General features: G+C 38.4%; 1 protein-coding gene across 7 annotated transcripts in view; it reads right to left on the bottom strand.

The window, feature by feature from the left end:
• Window positions 1–14,785, bottom strand: part of MPP7 (membrane palmitoylated protein 7) — a 340,879-nt gene that overhangs the window by 223,913 nt on the left and 102,181 nt on the right. For 4 of the 7 annotated variants that reach the window (XM_043509505.1, XM_038391186.2, XM_038391188.2 and 1 more), the window contains one exon: window positions 4,809–4,975. The exons of the other annotated variants lie outside the window; for them this stretch is intronic. In XM_043509505.1, the coding sequence (XP_043365440.1) occupies window positions 4,809–4,845 (37 nt within the window). In that variant the 5' untranslated portion in view covers window positions 4,846–4,975. The remainder of the gene's footprint in view (window positions 1–4,808; window positions 4,976–14,785) is intronic. 7 annotated transcript variants of the gene reach the window in all.

Raw genomic sequence — 14,785 nt, forward strand, 5'->3', positions numbered from 1 at the left:
GGACATATACAAATCTTTAGCCATCCCAGAACCCCTCCTCCTCAGCCCTTCCCCCATCACCTCATTGTTGATCGTTTTCTTTGTTTGACTCTCTCCTCCAGTCGTTGTCTTTTAATATAAGAACTGTGTTGGTTTGAAAGCAATCTTTATTCTATTAATTGAAAGCAAAAAGAACCCTGCAAAGCAACATAAAATTATGTTAAACCCACATATTGCATCATGTGCACCAATCACTTCCTAGCATTGCAAGCACTGCACTCCTGAGCATAGCAACAAATATTAGTGGCTTTCAGCTTCAAATTGCTGCCTCGACGCATCCCTGATCCTAATAGCCCTGGTCTCTGGCTGATCAAACTCAGCCTCCAGGTGCTAAGCCTCTGCGGTCCAGCTCTGAGTGAAGCTTTCACCCTTCCCTTCATAAATATTATGGACAAAGCAAAAAGCATAGGAATATTGTCATTGGCCAGGTCCAACTTCCCATAGAGGCAGCGCCAGCGGGCTTTTAAATGGCTAAAAGCACACAACAGTCATTTTGCACTTGCTCAGCCAGTTGCTGAACAGCTCCTTGCTCCTGTCAAGTTGCCCTGTGTATGGCTTTATAAGCCACGGCATTAAGGAGTAGGCTTAGGATCACAATGGATCCCAGGATCACAATGGGCATTTCGACTTCCCCTACAGTGATCTTCTAGTCCAGGAAGTAAGTCCCTGCTTGCAGCTTCCTGAACAGGCCAGTGTTCTGAAAGATGCATGCGTCATGCACCTTTCCGGACCAGCCTGCATTAATGTCTTTGAAACGCCCATGGTGATCTACAAGCGCCTGGAGAACCATTGAGAAATACCCCTTGCGATTAATGTACTCAGTGGCTAGGTGGTCTGGTGCCAGAATCGGAATTGGAATATCCATGCCACCTATTGCACCTCCGCAGTTAGGAAAGTCCATTTGTGCAAAGCCACGTCATGTCATGCACATTGCCCAGAGTCACAATCTTTCAGAGCAGGATGCAATTAATAGTCCTGCACACTTCCATCAACATGAGTCCAACAGTAGACTGTCCCACTCCAAACTGATTTGCGACCAATCAGTAGCAGTCTAGAGTAGTCAGCTTCCACAGTGCAATCGCCACGCACTTCTCCAACGGCAGGGCAGCTCTCATTCTCATATCCTTGCATCACAGGGCTGGGGCAGCTCATCACACAGTCCGATCAATGTGGCTTTCCTTATGCAAAAGTTCTGCAGCCATTCCTCGTCATCCCGGACATGCATCACAATGTGATCCCACCACTCAGTGTTTGTTTCCCAAGCCCAAAAGCAGAGTTCCACTGTGGTCAGCTCCTCCGTGAATGCCACAAGCAATCTCGTGTCATAGCATACATGCGGCGAGATCAACGTCACACTCCTCTTGCCTTTGTATTTTAAGGAACAACTCCACTGCCACTTGTGACGTGTTGATCAGAGCTAGCAGTATGCTGGTGAACAGCTCGGGATCTATTCCTGCAGCCCAAGGAGAAGCCTATTCCTGCAGGGCTTGCAATACATAAACCATTGAAAGATGGCACCAAATGCAGACGGAAGCACAGGGATTGCTGGGATGGGAAGCAATGCATCACGGGTCATCACCCAGGATGCCCCACGATTCCCTCCGCTTCTCACAAGTCTTCGCGGCAGAAGAGAAAGAGGTGCTCTGTGGGATAGCTGCCCAGAGTGCACCACTCCAAATATCACTGCAAATGCCAACACGCTATTGCGTAGGCAGCCAACAGTGTTTATGCGCAACAGCGGTTTCCCTTCAGTACTCTCTGAGCAGCACTATAATTCTGCCAGTCTAGACGTGCCCTAAGTAAGGGCTCGTGCAGGACATGGGGGAGTGAAGAGGTTTGTTTTCATTATTAGGTGTTTTAGCTGGCTAATTGCTTGTATGAAATTGCCTTCCCTATCTTAAAGGCAAATTTGGACCCAGTTGCTATTTGACTCCATTAAACAGCACACTAATTCGGGATCGAATTCTCACAGTTGGAGCAGCTCAGATTCCATTACATCTCACAACATACAATTCACGTTTACATAGTGGGGTGGAGAAAGAGTGTTCGCCCACCATGGACTAGCACAGACAACAGAACTCTACATTCTGATTTAAGTCAAAGAACTGGAGTACTAGAAGCAAAATGACAGCAGTGTGTATCAGATCAGGGGCTGGAAGGGTTATATTAAAACCAGGATAGAAATTCCCAAAAAACCTAAAACATCTTCCTATCCTGCAAACAGTAGCTGCCATCCCTGCACGGAAAGGGTGGAAGAATAATCCCTTCCTCCAGAACCTCGAGTAAAGAGGTGCACTTTAAACCTTGAAGTGCTAAACAAAGTGTATCTAGCCCAAAATCAAAAAATTATTTCAGCAGTAAGACACAGATGGCATAATCATTCTTATTAATACATTTCTTGGGTTTGTGGGGACAACTAAGCTTTTGCCATTAATCATAATTACGAATGGGTGCTTTGAACTTCATGTGTATAAAATATTACAATACATGTGCTTTAGAAAAAGCCACACATTTTAATATTGAGGAATTAATTTTTCATACCTTCTTCCAAGCCATTTTATTTATTCACAGATTCATTATGTCCCCCTCACCACCACCTCTCGATACATTTATTTCATTTAAGTAATAAAGTAAGCCACACTGTTTATATCAGATACCAACAGTCACCCATCACTCCACCGCCTGTCTCTGCTCACTACCTGAAATACTCTGAACACTAGATTTGGCCAAATACCAGTAAATGACCTTAAGTGGTGCTCTGAAGGTCAGCAAAGGCAGGTGGACAAAAGCAAGAAAGCACCAAAGCAGAAGATCTTCCACAGCAAACACTCCATAACTAGTCCTCCAGAATTCAAAGCTAGAGATCAACATGGGCAAATTAGCTGGCCTCAATTGTCATGCTAGTGGAATGTGGTATATTAGGGGAGGGAGGGGAACAAATTCCTGAAATCCAGCAAGAGAAGTAGGAGCCAGAGGAAGGAAAGAAGGAAAAGGTTAATTTTAATTTTATGTGGAGAAAGTCTGGATTAGTAGCAAAAAAACTCTCCCTGCTCCATAAAATCCAGTTAGACTTGTAACCAAATGTAACTCCTCATGCATTCTGGAATCCACTCTTTTCACAATACTCCCATTTCTTATTGTGTATTCAAAGGAAAAAGCACAAGGTTAAGAGACAGGAATTCCAAAGTTCTAATTCTGGCTTTGTCACTGACTTAGTGTGTGTCTTTGGGCAAAATGACTCACTTTACCTTGCTTATCTTGCTGCTTCAGTTTCCCCTACTCTAAAATGGGGATAAAAAAATACTTATTTAGTGTACAGGGCTGCTATAAAGATTACTTGGTATTGATACACCTTTAAACATACAATATTAAGTATTATTAGTACATAGGATCAAAGAAATGTAGGGCTGGAAGGGACCTCAGAGGTCATCTAGTCCGTCCCCCTACACTGAAGCACAATTAAGGATATCTTTTCTAGATTACCCTGGACAGATGTGCCTCTAACCTGTTCTTAAGAGCCTCTGATGAGGGGGAAATCACATCTCCCTAAGTATGCTGCTCCAGCGCTTAACTATCCTTAGAGCTGGAAAGTATTTTTATAATCTCTAACCTAATCTCTCTTGCCACAAACAAAATCAATTACTTCTTGTCCTACCCAGGGTGGACATGGAAAACACTTCACAACTAACTTTTGCGTATTCAGAGACTTATGTCATCAGTCCTCTTTACCACTACCTTTTGCATATTCAGAGATTTAGGTCCCCCTCAGTGTTCTCTTCTCTCAACTAAACATGCCTAATTCTTGCAACCTTTCCTCATAAGTAATTTCCTCTAAATATCTTATTTTTGTTGCTCTCTTCTAGACTCTCTCCAATTTGTCACATCTTTCTTAAAGAGTGGTGCTCAAAACTGGACACATTACTCCAGCTGAGGCCTCATCAATGCTAAGGAGAGTGGAACAACTACTTCCCATATTTTACATACAACACTCTTGTTAATACATCCCAGAACAACATTTGACTCTTTCTCAACAGCACCATACTGCTGACTCAGATTAATTTTTGAATCCACTATAACCCATGGATCCTTTGCTGCAGTACTGGTGCTTAGCTAGTTATTTCCCGTTTTGTATTTGGGCATTTGATTTTTCCTTCCTAAAAGTGTCAGTAAGATGAAACTTAAGCCTCTGTCTACGTTCAAGATACTTTAGTATTGTTGAAAGGGTAAAAATTTGGAAGGGTAGGGAAAAAAATCTTTATAACTGTATTGCCACCGCATAAACTCAGTGCTGGAAACTGAACCTTAATGAGCGATAGTGCGGCGCGGGGGGGGGGAACGACACGACACCTGACAACTAATTTATTTTTTAAGAGAAAAATCAAACTAAATAGTTTGTGTTCAGAAATAACTCCACTCATATCTGTAACTCAAATAGAGGACAGTCTAGATTGTTTCACACACTAGGCCATGTAAAATGATTTAATTCCTTTTTCTAACAAAAAAACCCCACAAAAACAAAAACAAAAAAAACCACCCAAGAGGAGACAGTGACTGAAAAGAAATTGCTCCGACGAATACATAAATCAGAAGGATTTTATTTTTTTTAACTGTGATGTTTAATGTATTTACATTAAGTAAGGGGAGAAGAGGTTAAACTTAAAAGTGTGTTTGATTAGATTACTGTAATTCATTATGTTTCTGTAGATAAAGATTGTAAACTTCACAAATAAGACAAGGGGGGAACATATAGTCCTTTTAGGCTTGCGTACCTGTGTCACTTCCAGATCCAGTTGATAAAGCTGGCATGATTTAGTCTACAGACTATCACACAAGAAAGTTAGAATAGTGCTCCACAGCCAGAAGGCAGCAGTTAATTTCAGTTCAGCGGCCTGCAGCCAAGTTTTCTACAAAGATTTATGCAATCTCCAAGATTCCCCTAGAAAGAACAGAAACATAATTTTACAATAAAGAACACTGTTAAAACCGTAAATTATTGCAGCTTAAGTACATCAAAAAAAATTAAAACTTGATCTGAGTGGCTAGCAGTCTCTTTGAAATACTCTTCTAGTGACCAAGTCAAATCATTATTGCTAAAGGAGCTTTTGATTTAATTTGATGCTTTCAATTAAAACAAGAGAGTACATTGTTTTTATATTTAGACTATTAAGACTTTTTCCAAGATGAAGCAAGTTTGTTGTCTTCAGTCCAGTCTTTAATCCTATACTGTTGTAAAAATCATTTATTTCCTTCACTAAAATTACACATTTTAACCCTACAATGTCAAATATTTTAGAAATAAGAGGGCTATGTTTTCCAAAACAATAAATACTTTAAATTGCTCTAAGTTTATGACTACTTTACCAGAAGCACCTGTTTATTCTAACACTAATTTATACAAGGCCTCCACTTAACTTCCGATTCCATCATATCTCATCAATTCATTTAGAATCTGAAGTAAAACCTGTGTTTACTGACTGGTGCATAGCTCCAAACTTCAAGTTAAATTGTACAAATAATACAATGTGTTGGGCAGGTCCTCAACAGGTATAAATGGTCATAGCTCCACGGACTTCAATGTAACTGTGACCATTTACACCAGCTGAGGATCTGACCCTGTATATTTACTGCTAGAAAGTCATACTGATAATATATTTTTTTTAAATTACTGCCGATTTAAACTTTTAGCCTACTTCTGATCAATTCTTTCAGAAAAATAGAGACCCATTATGAGAGTGATGTAATTGAAATGAAAACCAAGATTTAAGTACAAAAAACTATGTTAAAATAAGATTAAATTTCTTTTTCGCTGATTTGTATTACAGAGTTAAGACTGCTAGTGTTAACTCATAGTGGAGCAGACCAAGGTGGAGACGGGGAGATTTGAAGTCAAGATTACATTTTCTCTAGATTCTGGAAAATAAGTTATCTAAGAAAAAAAATCAGAACAGCTCCAATTTTTCATAAGAATCTATATACAGGAAAGATGGTTTTTGTTTTTGTTTTTAAAAAGAACGACACTATTAATCAGAATGGTTCTCTTTTGAAGTTATCCTAGTCCTGACGTTGCGTAGTTCGGACACACTTGTATACACACATTCTTATAAAGGTTAAAGCACAAGTGCCATAACCTTTGGGAACTGTTTAATATTTTGTCCTCCAAACGTGAAAAAAACCCTCTAAAAGTATTATAATTTATCATGGACTGTGTGTCAGATTTTGTTTAATAAATTATAATCCATTTTTAGTTACAAGGCAGGGTTGCCAACATGCTCCAAACTGAACTTGTTATTAAAATAATTATTTAAAAAAACAATGTAGTTCGCCAAAAACAAAGTTTTATATGCTAGCTTTCAGACTTCAGTGATTTTTTTTGTTTGTTTAAATTTCACATACAGGGTAAAGTCCCAAGAACTTGTTTTAAACCATAAAGGCTGACATGCTTTACTGCACCAGCAGAAACATCCACTTTTTGGTAAATACAATGGATTTTTAAGAATATAAAAAACAAAGATCTAATATTTTATTTGAATTAGACAGCACATTGATGATTTGATTTTAAGAGGTTGTGGGAAAGAGAAAATTTAGTTTTCACTAAATGATGCATCAACTTCCTAACAAATATATTGCATTAATAGTTAACAAAGACATTATTTTCAAGTCAGTCAAAGACAACTCCATTAATTCATACCAAACGCAAAATTTGAAACAGAGAAAAGAAAGGTTAGCACTCAAGGACGACAAACATTTCCTTATGATGCTAGAGTTACAAAACATCTATATGCAAGTGAAGCCAAACATCAGTTTAGAAAAAAAAATACTGACATCTACTCCAAGGACACACTGTACAAATTAAGAAAAAGCACAGATTCAATTTTTACTTTTTTATACATACAAGTTTCATAAAGGAAGATATAAGTTCTAAACTCAGTTATAATCCCCCAATCAGCATATGACTATCCTTATCTAAAGGATGTCAGCTATCTGATAGAGAACAGGATTTTCAGTTTCCATGAGCATATTGAACTTGTTAAAAATACAAGCAATAGCTCATATCATTATCACATACCTCTGATTTATTTGCAACTTAAAGATTTTGTCTCATGTCAAAAAATGAATTTAATAAACATTGCAAAGGCATTTTCATCAACAAATGCACGCATTATTACTAATTAAACCTGCAGATACCTCAAGAAAATTGCTAACAAACTTGAAAATTCTGTTGAACTACACGCACTCCATATATTAAAAAGTCTGGATGTCATTCCTCGTTTTCTTTATTTCATGGTAAAACATTCAATATTAAAAAAAATTAAACTGCCTTCTTATTTAAGAAATGTATATATGGCATAAAGTTATTCCCTCCAGAACCTATATATATATTAATGAAAAATAAATGACCTGATGAAATCCTTACCAGTAAAATGCTTAATATTTTGTTGGGAGTGGAATAAGGGGTTTTTCCCCCCAAAAAAACTTGCAAATTAAGCTACATTTTTGCATTGATGATGTTATTTTCTTTGGCTGAATTTATTTAAAATGCTTTGGAAGTTTTTGTCAGAATCCAGCCATAAGTATTGCTGACTGCTGTATGGAATCAATTTGCTGCAACACAGAAATACCAGCTGTTACAGTATGTCCTGAGAGGGATTACCGAATATTCTTAAATTGAAGTTCAATCCATCTTTCCATAAAAATTAGAACCAAAAGCCAGGAACGTAACAGCAGTATCAAGTGCACCTGAAGCATTTACAATACCCAACAGGACTGTTATAACCAGCCTTTAAAAAGGGCTTATTTTTGAAATTTCATTATTCCAGTTGTACCTTGCTTCTATATATCACACTGTATCAGATTCTTCTGGCATCTACCATGTGGAAACAGTGAAATATGTGAAGTTCTGTGATATGTTGTTGAATTTCCACCAGGCCCTTAGTCACCTCTCAGGCTCCTATAGTACTTGTGACATCTAGTGGTTACGTGGAGAAGTGCATTCATTTACATAAGGATGATATTTGTTGCAAGTACAAAAGACAACTCTATTCCTGAACAAACAAAAATGTTTTCTTCCTCTTTATAAAAAGGGTTACCTAATGCTATATTCAGAAGCTATGATTTAATTTTTAAAGCCAAAAACCCTACTTTGACTGTACTAAAATAATGGCATTTCTACTTTCATATTTTCTTATTGTAATTATGTTAATATGGGTTTCCATTATGATCCCTGTATTTCTAGGTGTTTCCAGTTTAAAAGAATTTAAGTATTTAAAGGTTTTGTCCTACCTTTAAATTAATCTTACACATCATACAAGCATGTTCACCAGTCTAGAAGCTTTATTTAATTAGGTCCACCCACCAACGTCACAAACATATGCCTACTAACTTATCTTGGCACCAAATCCTCTGGTTATAAATGGCCAGGAGTGTATCACAAGACTCCAGGGAACAACTTTCAAAGCTGAATAATCCTAGAATTATAGTTCTCTGAGGAAATAGAAGTACATACTGTAAATACAGATGTAAGAAAAGAACAGAGGACCCCTATGGATTGATAGATACTGTAAAACCAACCAACAGACAAGAAGGGAAAAATGATCCTACTCTCATTCACTCGTACACATCCAGTTTGGAGGCACTGGGAAGACTGAGCCAGACGCAGTAAGAGAAAAGGAAAGAGGAATGAGATTGGAAACTTTTACAAGAAAAGGTAGCCTTTTGCTGAAGTGGCTGTCTCCTGGGAAACCTATGTTTTGTACTTTTTTTGAATGAAGAGATTATTCTGGCACTACCACATGTATCTTACCCTAAAATTCTCCATCTTTCCATGATCTAAAGAGCTGGCAGATTGGAACTCAAATATGCCTTTCTAGGGCAAGCTCAGTCAACCAGAAAATGGTGATGTGGCCTAAGAGGATATCTTTTTCTTCTCGTCTTGTGGCCCCCATAAATAGTAGAGCATTTGATTTGTGAAAGTTGTTGTTCTGCTGAGTTATTCAATGAATTTTCACAATTTAGTGAGTATAAATGGATTTTCTTTGCATTTTTAAGTTAGAAGAAAGAAGTATCTTAACTAATGAACTGAAGGGTAGATTTTAAGATATGAAAGTATGAAACCTGTCAATTGCTTTACGACAACTTTGCCAGAGAAAACTACAAAGCAGGTTTTTGATACACAGGTTTCCTACTTAATTTGTTCTTCTAAAGAGTGCTACTATTATGAGGAATATGATCTTGATTTCCAGAAAGTAGAAAGGTATGCCTGCAAATGATATTTGAAGCACCAGATTGATATTTCACGTGGATATAGGAAAATTTGAAAGCTATTCAGTCTTGTTCATTGTGAATCCTCGACTAATTGAAGTATGCTAGATGACTATGGACATGGATAAAGGTCTCCAAACCTAATCAGCACAGGAAATTGCCAGAGGAGATTTCCTGGAAAGAGGAGAGCTGGCCTTCAGTGGATAAAATTTGGACTGAAAGTGGTAGTCTCGTCTTTTGGAAGTTGTAACTATGAGATATATTGCCATTTCTGAGGAAATTTCTACCTCATAAGTAGTCGGGTTCCAGTGGAATTTACAGACTAATATTGGCTTCTCATGTAGGACTAGTAGCCCCAGGAGCATGTACACTGGCACTATCAACAGGAACTAATGGAATGTTTCTGGAATTTCTACTCAGATTAAAGAGTACACAGATGAGGTATGACCTGAAAGTCAGATCCGTAGCAAGGAGAAATGTGTGACCCACTGACTCAGGATACCAAGAAAAATAAAAACAACTGAACCTTGTTATGTAAATACAGTGTTACACAAAAAATATGGATCTCTATAGTGCCTGTCTATTTTACAAGAAATGCACTGAGGCACAGATAATGACCTTCCTAAATTTTAACACCAAATTAATGGAAGAACTATAATGCCTTGAAATTCTTCTACTTTTGGCTCTAAACATTCCCTCCCGATAGTAGAATACTGAAGATTTTTGTATAATTTTGGGGATATCTGATCAGTATTTTTTATTTTATATTTTTTTTTTTGTTTGGGTTACATAATTTCTTGGTTCATGCCAAGGGGGCTTTAGCTGTAACCACATTAACTAACTTGCTTTGAGAATACTAGCTGAGAATTCTTAGTCCAACTGAAGAGTCCAATTAATATTTTTAGGAATAGCACATTCCACTGGTTGATTTTTAATTTAGATGTGTGTGTGGGGATTTCTTTAAGGACTAATAAAGATGAAGTATTCACACATCTGAACTTTTTGTAACTCACAGCATGGCCTAGTAGCTGAAATTGCTCTTCTTAAGAAACCCATACCAACTCTGCATTTTTCCCCCTAGGGTTTCATAATCAGAAAATGAACAAGATTTGTATCCCTTTATAGTTCCAGGGAATCTTTACCACCAAAGGCGGAAAAGGTGAAGATCATAAAGGCTACCAATATGCTTCAAGCAGAGATAGGATATGGGTGAAGACAGGTAAAATTGAGAAATACGAGACATCAGAGGTTGATGAGACATTCTAAGAAAAAATGTTTCGCTACACTGCCATCTCAAGAAATAGCTCCTTCTCTTGAGGAGTTCAGCTGCTCCACAGCTGTACAAGAGTTAATCAGTGCAACTGAGGAGGCATAAAGGATGTTTAGTTAACACAGAGGTCAGATAAACCTCATCCTTGCAATCCTTCCATTGGTTTCAGAGTAGCAGCCCTGTTAGTCTGTATTCGCAAAAAGAAAAGGAGTACTTGTGGCACCTAAGAGACTAACAAATTTATTTGAGCATAAGCTTTCGTGAGCTACAGCTCACTTCAGCCCTCATCTACCTCTTTGGCAGCACCCAAGCTATCCACTAACATTAGCCCTCGTCCCATCTGGTCTCCATGTCTTACATGATGTCCCTGTGCAAGGAGCATCATTCTACAGCCTGTTCTCCAAGGCCCCATCCTCTCAATAAAATCTTTCCTAAACACTCACTTTTGTAGTATTGCATATAAATAGTGAGTTTTCTCTAGTATAAAAGAGGTGAATATATAAAATGATGTAACAAAGATGCATATATATCTTAATTGTGCAGCTGAGCAATATTATTGCAACCTCTGTCCTAACCCTCCTCCATCCCCCCTTATTTATAACCCACACATCTTATGTCACATGTGAGTTTACACTGTAAACTCTTTGGGGCAGGCACCCTGACTTTAATATCGTAGGCTCTTTACAGATACTCCTAAGCTAACATATTTTGGGACACTCAAAATAATATGCAAGTGAAAGCATAAGTCTCCAAACAATGAAGTACTTTACATATCATACAAGGTAAAACCTAGACCACTGGATCTGGTATGTATAAATCTTTAATTTCTAGCCATTTTCCCCTGCCCTAGGATTGCCAGATGTCCAGTTTTCAGCTGGAAAGTACAGTCAAAAGGGGACCTGTGCAGTGTCCGATCACTACTGTTGACCAGACACCAAAAGTCTGGTTACTACAGTAACCGCTATCAACCTCCGCTGCTGTGAGGGAGGGAAGAGCAGCTGCTGCTGGAGGAGGTGGGATCCTGATAACGCACAGTGTTTGAGGAGCAGGGCCAGCGGCCAGGCTCACCACCTGTGACAGCCCATTCCTCCTTCTCAGCCTCTCAGGGCCCTGGCTCTCCACCACTCACTCCTGGGATCAACCCTCTCCCCTCCGCTACAACCTGTTGTGCCCCAGTTGGGCAGGCTGGTAGGCTCCGTGTCAGCTCCTCCAAGCACAACTCAGAAGGCAGCACGTGAGTCCAGAGAAGGGTAGAGTGAACGATGAGGGAGGAGTGACGGGGTGGAAGAAAGCAAGTGATGGGGGGAGGCGGGGGTGTAGTGTGCAGCTTTGAAAAACTGGACAGTTGGGAGCCCTACCCTGCCCTTTCCTCAAAGCAAACTTTGCACTTGTAGAAGACACTGCATACTGAAGATTTAGAACTCTGTTTCATACAGGCTGAGCACCTACTGTTCCCATTGACTTCCACAGGAGTTCTGGGTACTCAGCTGGTCTGAAAAAACATCAGGCCTTTAATTTAATTTAAAAAAGAGGTTCATCATCCGTTAGAGACATCTTTATTTTGTTAAAAGCTGCCCCACCCTGACTTTCGCCTCCTACTGCATTCCCCTTCGAATGAGTTATCTCATCTCTAACAGATGATGAACTGCCATCAAGAAAAGGAAAGAACTTTTTAACTCCACTGTTCCTCCAACAGTGATATATGGAACAGAAAGCTGGTCAACAACGAAAGCGGAGGAAGAAAAATTTGCTGTCACCCGAGAGCAATGGAAAGGCGAATGTTTAAGATATCTCTCTGTGATCATATACTGAACGAGGTTACCAGAAGACAAACAGAGGTGACCAATGTAGTGCAGGCCATGTACGATGCAAAGCAAAGATGAGCGGGTCATGTAGTCTGCAGGCAAGACAATAGGTGGACAACCTATTGTTGTCAGTGACTAGATTCTCGGAGACCACAAGCGACCACAAGAAAGACCAAAAAAGTGCTGCGTCTATCTCATGACAAAACTCTTTGGCCAGAAATGGAAAGAACATGCTCGCAACAAAATAGAATGATGTGGCATTGACTTGCATTCATGGAGGGATGGATAAGGACAAGCTGGACAAAGGTGACAAAAAAAGGGACATAGGTAATGGTAAAAAATTTCTATAGCACTGCTCTGTCAGTATGCCTTAACTCTAATCTGAAAAGTGCACTTGTAGGGATGAGATAATGCTGTTTCCATGACTAGTCAGTCACTGGCCCCTCTGCTCACACTGCCACAGGTGTTTTAATTTATATAGACACTTACCTATTCACTAAAAACTGGACTGGACACATATACCTCCCTTCATATAGGCTACTGAATCTTTGTCAAATAGTGGAATTTTTTAACCTTTTTAAACCTATAATCCAGAGTGAAAGACTGGTTCCTGACCTCTCCTGTACCTCTTTTATGGATTTGTGAAATACATATAATCTGAATTTACTTTTGGTGGTTAAATATATTACTAGGGCTAACTTCATGGTAACCCACTGCCTCTGCCAATCATTTAAAAAAAAAAATAACTCAGTGCTGCATAAATTGAATCCTGAGGGTCTGATGGAAGCCCTACCGGAGATGTCAATAGTCTTTGGATACGGCCCTTGGTGAACACTGTGGCAAATAAAGATACTGCTCACTGTGTTCAATAGGCTACATGGAAGTTTAGCAGCTATACAGGAGGTGACCTATGTTAAAATTGTCCTAAAAATAAGTTTTTGTTTCTTATATATTAAAACCAAACTAATTTTCCTCCCCAACAGTTATCCATAAATTTGCTTCCATAAATTATGGTCAAGTTGCAAATGAAAATAAGTTTGTTAACAGCACCACATAGCAAGAGATACTAATGCAAACATTAGCAAAGGTGTTTGCTTGTTTCAATCTCCTCCCAATCTCTCAAAACAAAAATCTACACCAGATTTGTCCAAACTAAGAGTTTTATCTCAATGTTGAAATTAAAGTACTTTTAAAAAAAAATCCTTCATCTATGTACAGTATGGCTGTAACTAATTTAAAGCAACATAAAAATAGCACGTAACCTACTGTATTAAAGAACTTAAGTGTGGTAAACACTGCATGCAAGTCTAAGACCATATCGATTATAGCCTCCCCTCTTTTTCCACATACACCTAGTTTTCAAACTCAGTTACTTATTCAGCTAAACCTGCCATACTTGGTTTCTGGTGAATTTTGCTTTTGTTGGGAAATGGAAGTGGAAAACTGAATAAAATCCTGTAAGTAATTTGAGTTTTTAGGGAGGAAAGTATATTTTTATATTAAACTATATCTCTCCCCTACTGTAAAAAAATTCTAGTTGCAATTTTTATTTTTAAAAAACTGTGCTACAGCAAGAGTGTTGGAAGTTTAAAATTTGCATGCAAAATCTTAAATGAAAGCTAGAGGCTTTAGCTTGGTTTGAAAAACCTGTTTTGATTAAAGAAGATAATTAGCAGTGTCTTCAGCATGCACAACAATATACTTCCTTAAGCCTACAGGTGCACAGAAAACAGATCTGCTGTGCATGAACACACAGTTAGTGGTAGTAAGCATGCACTTGTTCATTCCAGGCACTTACAAATTTTGGAAGCCAAATTCACTCTGTGGCACAGTTTAACTTTTGTTAGTTTTCTTTTAAAAATATAGGTTGAATAACTGGAGAGGGACACACAGTTTGTATCTTCTGTATGCTGAGCACATTGCACACGAGGGAATTGCACCTGAAATTGCAAGCCCATTAGCAAGAATTTTTAATGAATCTGTAAACTTAGGAGTAGTACCGAATGATTGGAGAATTGCTAATATAGTTCCTATTTTTAAGAAAAGAAAAAAAAGTGATCCGGGTAACTACAGGCCAGTTAGTTTGACATCTGTAGTATGCAAGGTCCTGGAAAAAATTTTGAAGGAGAAATTAGTTAAGGACATTGAAGTCAATGGTAAATGGGACAAAATACAACATGGTTTTACAAAAGGTAGATCGTGCCAATTCAACCTAATCTCCTTTTTTGAAAAGGTAACAGATTTTTTAGATAAAGGAAATGCAGTGAATCTAATTTACCTATATTTCAGTAAGGCATTTGATACCGTGCCACATGGGGAATTATTAGTTAAATTGGAGAAGATGGGGATCAATATGAACATCAAAAGGTGGATAAGGAATTGGTTAAAGGGGAGACTGCAACGGGTCCTACTG

The sequence above is a fragment of the Dermochelys coriacea genome, chromosome 2, assembly GCF_009764565.3.
Source record: "Dermochelys coriacea isolate rDerCor1 chromosome 2, rDerCor1.pri.v4, whole genome shotgun sequence".
Taxonomy (NCBI): Eukaryota; Metazoa; Chordata; order Testudines; family Dermochelyidae; genus Dermochelys; species Dermochelys coriacea.